Below are 7,098 nucleotides of genomic sequence, written 5' to 3' on the forward strand. Positions count from 1 at the left end.
TCTGAAGGGCCATAGGCATCTTGGCCCACTATTTTTGTGAAAAAGACCATTTTTTTACATCAAATTGCAATTTTTAATATTTATAAATTAAAAAATTAAAAAACACAAATTAAATATAAAATAATATTATATCATATCTAGAACACAATTATACATTATTTATTGATAAAATATGTATTTGTACATATATATATACATATATAAACCTATTACGCTTGTGGCATGGTCTAAACTGTTCAACCTGATCGATCGAACCGATGACCCACATCCTGGAGGCAAAAACAGTTTGACCTCCAAGTCAGTTTTTAAAACATTGACTCTAGATACTTAGAGTTACATATTGATTTGTAGATGAATTACAATTTACTTGAATCTATAAGAAGTGGCAATAAATCTCTAAGGCTCATGGACTTTTTTTTTCTTAACTTATAATACCCCTCCCTTTGAATTTGGTCTCTCTCTATTATGAACACATAAAATTGTAAATTGAATACTATTTTCTATTTCATTATATTAATTTCATATCATTAAGTCTCATATTTAAGGTTAACTTCCAACCTATCCTCATTGAATCATATATTTAATATATTTTTGTTTCTTAACATTAAATTTCACTAATTAAATTTTTAATAATAATTTTTATAATATAAAAACTTATATATTCAAAATCGACCTGCAAATTAACAAGACTGATTTTTTAGGTGGCAAGTAGTTTAGTCATTTGGGTAAGACGGTGAACCATGCCATAATTAAATATAAAAAGTTTAGAAATAGAAGTACAAAATACAAAGAAATTTTGTAGAATTTTTTGAACACTTCTCTAATATTATTTCTAACCAGGGTAGTACATGGTTGCTAAATATGCTAGCAACCCATGTACTAGGTTGATTTTTATTCATTCTAATAATAATAATAATAATAATAATAATAATAATAATAATAATAATAATAATAATAATAATAATAATAATAATAATAAAACACCCGCTATAGATTCAGAGATTTACTTAAGCGTACCCTATAGTTTGCAATTTACTAAAACACACATTATAGTTTTCTACCTATTTAGTTAATCTAGCTTTCATTAATAACTATTTGATTTGCCATCTGAAAATAGTATCATGATCACCTAAGGTAAGTAGAAAAATGTTGAAGAGCATGGACCTATGATTGTTTATTCCAAAAGTGCCCCAAAACTAAGTAGAAAATGTTCAAGGGTTATGAATTCACGATTGCTTATTCCAAAAATACCCCTAACACTTTTTTTTTTTTATAAAAAATAAAATTGACATTTTATTATAGAGGGTACGCTTTTTTTATAAAACTAAGTAGAAAAAAAAAGAGTGGACATCGATATTTTATTAGAGGCAAAATTGGTATTTTTATTTTTAGTCTATTTTGATTACATTAATAAAACCTACTGTTTTATTACATTATTTAGACTAATACATTAATAAATTCTATTATTTTACTATATTATTTTATTTCAATTTTTCTTAATAAATTCATGCATCCCACGGGTCCCGCTAGTAAAATAAAATAGAATCTACTATCAACCATTAATAGACCTTATCTATTCCATTGCCTAGAATAGGTGAATGGAGATGGACAGTGGCAGGGTGGGCAGCGAAGTAAACTCTTTCTATCGACACTAGACTCGAAAATTACACCTTTTTCATGGACCCTCTTAAGTTTTTTCTCTGTTCTATCTGTCTTCTTCTTTCTCCTGCTTCAGTGTTTCTTCCTTATTCTTTGACGACACCTTTTTCATGGACCCTCTTAAGTTTTTTCTCTGTTCTCTCTGTCTTCTTCTTTCTCCTGCTTCAGTGTTTCTTCCTTATTCTATGACGCCTTACTGGTAAGTGAAGTAACCCGGGAGAGAACAAACAACATAGAGATTCATCTCTCCGAGGTCTACTTCGCAACGATCCTAAACCATCTCTGACTTGACAAATCTGAAGCTTTCAAATTTTGTATCTCTATAGCGCCGGCGAGTGGAGGAAAAGCGCGTATATATATATATATATATATATATATATATATATATAGAGAGAGAGAGAGAGAGAGAGAGAGAGAGAGAGAGAGAGAGAGCATGCAGAGAAGAAACTCTGGTAAGTTGATCAAGAAAGAAAGAAGAGCAAGAGCAAGAAGAATGGCAAGGTGGATTTGGAAAACATACCAGAGGAAATCATCTTCGGCATCCTGGCTAACATCCCAGCTCATAACCTCTACGAGTTCAGGCCGGTATGCAAGCTCTGGTTTAAGCTTATTACAGATCCCAATTTCATCCGTCAACATCTCTCTCGCTCTGAACCTGGTTTACTTGTTCAATGCCATGTTCCGAGGTTCAGAACCATCTTTTTGGAGATGAAAGGAGAGAGGTTCAGAGTTCGTTATTTGAATCTTGAAGCCCCGTTTAAGACTCGAATCCATGCCAGTTGCAATGGTTTAATCTTGTTGGAGTTGGAGGGTGCCAATGAAACTGGAGGATTGTTCGTCGCTAACCCTGTGACCAAACAATGCATCAAACTCCCTCCTAGAAGTAGTACATCATATTCTTATTCCTACGAATTTGCATTTCATCCTGCCACAAAGGAGTACAAGGTCTTAACCCTTACTGAACAAGGAGATAACTGCATTTGTGAAATACTTAACCTAGGTTCTGATACATGGTGACCTGTTTTTGTTCCTCAGGAATTTCGGGTATACAATTCAATCTATGTTGCTACTAAACGGTTCCTACATAACGTAGCGGGCTTTCATGAAGATGAGGAGGCCTTTGATGAAGATGAGGAATACATGTATTCTATGGACATGGTTCATGAGACGTTTCACAGGACACGGCTCCCTGTATCTGCATATGGAAGAGAAGATGGGCTGTTTGAATTGGGGAATTTCCTAGCATTAACGACTCGAATTGAAAGGACGTCGCGTTATGATATATGGGTTTTGAAGGATTTTCACAAGGGAGATTGGGTTAAACAATAGTGTTGTCCTTGAAGGTGTTCAATTTGCTTACAAGCATGATTATAATGCGCTCAAACCAGTTGGTAGCTTGAGAAAAGGCAAGGTGATAATCTTTCAGGAGCATATATACTTCTATGAGCTGATGTTGAAATGGGTAAAGAGGATCTGGAAACTCCGGGCTCATGAAGTTCTACCACATGTAAACAGTCTCATTTCCTGCAATGCATTTTAGAACCATGTTTTGAGATCTCTCTCTCGGTCTCCCCACGTTATGGTATTGTGGTTCCATCTTGTTTTGGATGTGTTTCTTTCTTTTTTTTTTTTTTTTTTTTTTTTTTTTTTAATTTTGTTTAACCTTTCCATACAATGATCCCGGCTTTGCTGATAAGTAAAAAAAAAAAAAAAGAATCCTGACCTATTATAGGATAAGATTGTTGCTTATTCAATGACTTGAAATATTTTTGGGGTCTCGTCATAGTTAGTTATGTGATTAATGCTAAGATTAAGACTGACGTTATATGAGGGTTTTCCCCCATATAGTAACGAATGCTCAGTTTATGTTATTATAATTCTATAATTGAAGACCAATTATTTTTATGGTTTAACTTTACAGCAAAACAATATGTCAAATTTGTGTAGATTAAGTAGTGTTCTTTATCATATGCTTTGGGCTTTGGGTTGGATGACTGAGAAACAGCCTTGTTTGGATGAATATGTTTATCCAATTGCTTTTATTTCTGGATTACAGTCAATTTAGAGCTAGAATGCTGAGGCCATCATTGCTATATTTGGGTGTTCTCATCTTGTAATTCAAGACAGACCTTTATCTTCCCTTATCCATCCATTTTATTGTTGTTGTTGTTGCAGTTGTGCACCTTGTTATTTCTGACAAGTAATCTAATGAGTATATGACAAAGATGTGAAGAATGTAAAGCCAAACATATGAAAGATGAGAACAATCTCACATAATTTCTGAATTTTCAAAATCCAAACTGGACAGGGATCTATTCTCACATAGTCTCATGATTTTTTCTCTTTTTTTGAGAAAAGGTAACTATTATAATCAAAAGGGGCGAAGGGGGGGGGGGGGGGGGGACGTACATGAGAGGATGTAGAAACAAAACATCAAGTCCTCACAACTAAAATATCTCCCCACTTAAGGGGGCAATATGTTAGCACTGTACAAAAGATTCCTATCGACCCCAGATTTAGCTAAAAAATCTGCAATCGAGTTCAACTCCTTTTGGAATCCATCTAAAGCCGCAATGCAGAGAAGAAGTTACTTCAAAAATGTCATTGAGGAAATGACCCAACCTCCAAGGGCCCTTTTCTGGGTGGGAGGCCCAATTAATAACATTCCTAGAATCCCCCTCAATGAGAACAGAATTCTGCTGCAGAGATCTAACAGTTCTCAGACCCATCACCAATGCTTTGATTTCAGCTTCTGAAGCATCTACAGAATCAACTAGGCCACTGTAAGCCCAAATCACAGAGCCCTCTCTGTTTAGAGTAACTCCCCCAATGCAACATGGGAACCCTGTAACACGTCGGCAAATCAGTTCCTAAACTTGGACCTCGAGAACGAGTCCAGTGCTGAAGGGGATGGAATTGTTAGGAAACGGGGGAGCCAACAAAAGGGAGTAAACATATATTCTAGAAGAAAGAAGGGAAGAGACCACATCAGCAACAATCCAACTAATTGAGCAACTGAACCAAGTGCGAAGCTGTCAAGATTTCCAAGATTCGGTTAAGCAGTTACAGAAATTAGACACATGTAATGTAACTCATTATAGAAAGGAAGATATGTTCTGAATTGGAAAGAGAAGAATAAAACTGAAACAGTCCTTACTCTCTTTCACTCCCTCTCTTTTCTCTCTTTCTCTCGATTGTTGAAGGAGGTAGCTCCACCTCGAAGAGGAGCCTGTGTTGGGCAGCAACCCCAACATTGATGTTTTAGATTATACAAAGATTGTTGTTAAGTTTCTGGTTTTATGTTCCTGATTTTGAATGTCACTCATACGGTTTTATGTTCTTAAAAACATGACTGGTTAAGAATTTTAGACCTTTTTTATTTAAAGAAAAAAAAACAAATCACTAGTGCCATTTATATTTTGGCCATTCAACACTAGGTCTTGTGCAGTCCACGATTGTATCAGGAAGTGCTTGTCCTTTATTTAATTAAAAAGAGATTTGATTATTGCTTACAATTGTCCTTTCTATTTCTTAAAACAAAAAATGTCTATAAGAAATTAATTAAAAATATATCTGCTTGTATCTTCTATAAACATAACCTGAATATATGCTACCCTATTCAAGGATGACATGTACAAATTGAGAAGCTGTTCAAATCATTTGGTTCTATCCAAGCCTTAATCATTTTTAAGCAAATTATTTCTTTTTAATCAACATAGCCGTCTAACTTATCTCTATTATCTTGCTCTATTTCTGCATACTGTATTGTTGTTTATGCCTTTTACAATAAAAAATCTATCGGAAAGAAGCTAAATCCTTCTCTGTGGTGAAGTCTTCTGGGTTTTTTATTTGGATATTGTTTTGACTCTTGACCATCATCTTATAGGCTGGGGCTTAAATGTTGCTACCGGGTATGTCATGTGCAAAAAAACAAGAGGATATCATTCACCAAGTGCCAGATAGTATCTGATCTTTTCCATATATTTTTTCTGCTAAAGGTGGTTCTATTAAATCTTCAAATAGGGATTCATTTGGATTTGTTGCTTATTCTAAAGATGGAAACTTTGCTTATTTATTTGGGTTTGTTATTTTGGAGCTGTGGGAGCAAAACTGAAGGCTATACATGATACTTCTTGTTTGGCCAGTGGAATCTGGATTTCCTCCTCACACCCACCTCAGAGCGCTTGCAGCCGTGCATTGAGACCATCTCACCATGAATGAAAACATACAAGTAAGGGAGATGTTTCTGACGTGTGGCTGGCTGCAACATGCTTTTCAATTAGAGAATGAGCATTATACTCGTGCCTCTTCATGTATTCCTGACGGAAGATGAGGTGTTCAATCATCTCTTTTCTTTTGCTCATGAAACACTATTTAAGTGATGCTACTTTATTTCTATTTTCTAGTAATGCAATATCTACAGGAAGAACTGCTTGGAATAGTGGAAAAATCTTGGCCCATCAAACATTAGAAACGGTTAGTCTAAGAGAAGCTTGTACCCGTCAAACAGTTTGCTTTTTTACTAATTTTAGTGTTTTTTTTTTTTGTATTTCCTTTTTTCTTTGTTATATTTTATGACAATTTTCTGTTTTTCATATTTTATTTTATTTTCCTCTTTTTATTCATTTTTTGATGTATTTCTTGCATCTTCTGCAATTTCCTACTTTTCCTTTATTTTCTGTTTTCTGTCTATTTTATCAATTTCATACAAAATGGTCTCATGAAATGATATAAGGGCAGTTTGAGGTTTTACAAATATTTAATGTTTTCTTATTTGTTTTCTTTATGTTCTTTGCTGTAATGGACCTCAACTTGGGCCCTTCTTATGCTATGTCTTTTTAATTATTCGCCCAATTAAGGGCCTCTTTGTAAATTACTGAAATTAAGTTAATGAAAAGGGATTACAGGTGTAAAAGGAGATTAGATTTGAAAGTCTCTCTCTGAATCCTTATTGTCGCCACCTTCTTTCTCTATCTCTTCTTGATTCTTAATTTCTGCTATTCTCATTCATTTTTTTGCATCTTTTTAAACAGTCCGTTCATTTCAGAAGGCTGTTTTTCTTCTTTTAAACATTCACATGACAGTTGAACCTTTTCCAATGAAATGCTAACAACGGAGGCAAAGTGCTGAAATCTGAATGTTTAGGGTGGTTTTTTTCACAAATAAAATTTCTAGGGGTTAAATGTCACTGCACCCAAAGTACAGACTACCACCCTGGCTTTAAGCTTGTATATACTGTTGGGATACAAACAAAGGGAATACAAGTGTACAAGAAAAGGCCACGCCAGCCTTTAAAGAATATAACTAACAACCAACCACTACAACAAACTAAATAACAAACTAGACAAGTGGACAGGACAATGGAGAGGTTGGTATAACAGAATTGTAATAGTAGTATATAAATAAGGAAAGGAGGTTAGGAGGGGATTATTGATTAGG

The 7,098-nt window shown here is 34.4% G+C and overlaps 1 protein-coding gene across 1 annotated transcript; it reads left to right on the forward strand.

Moving 5' to 3' along the window:
• Window positions 1–2,220: 2,220 nt before the first annotated feature.
• LOC148846679 (uncharacterized) lies at window positions 2,221–5,932 on the forward strand. Its single transcript, XM_088953467.1, has 3 exons — window positions 2,221–2,604; window positions 2,695–3,166; window positions 5,546–5,932. The coding sequence occupies exons 1-2, from the start codon at window positions 2,368–2,370 to the stop codon at window positions 2,986–2,988; spliced, it is 531 nt and encodes a 176-aa protein (XP_088809593.1). The 5' UTR covers window positions 2,221–2,367; the 3' UTR covers window positions 2,989–3,166; window positions 5,546–5,932.
• The last annotated feature ends 1,166 nt before the right edge of the window (window positions 5,933–7,098 follow it).

The sequence above is a fragment of the Nelumbo lutea genome, chromosome 7 (genome assembly GCF_056320005.1).
Source record: "Nelumbo lutea isolate HS-2025 chromosome 7, American lotus-T2T, whole genome shotgun sequence".
Lineage (NCBI taxonomy): Eukaryota > Viridiplantae > Streptophyta > Magnoliopsida > Proteales > Nelumbonaceae > Nelumbo > Nelumbo lutea.

Bases quoted from the DNA above. Each gene is read 5' to 3' on its own strand.
- LOC148846679 (XM_088953467.1), top strand. From the start codon at position 2,368: ATGAAAGGAGAGAGGTTCAGAGTTCGTTATTTGAATCTTGAAGCCCCG. The intron at 2,605-2,694 runs GTCTTAACCCTT...TTTGTTCCTCAG, and splicing joins CTGCCACAAAGGAGTACAAG to GAATTTCGGGTATACAATTC.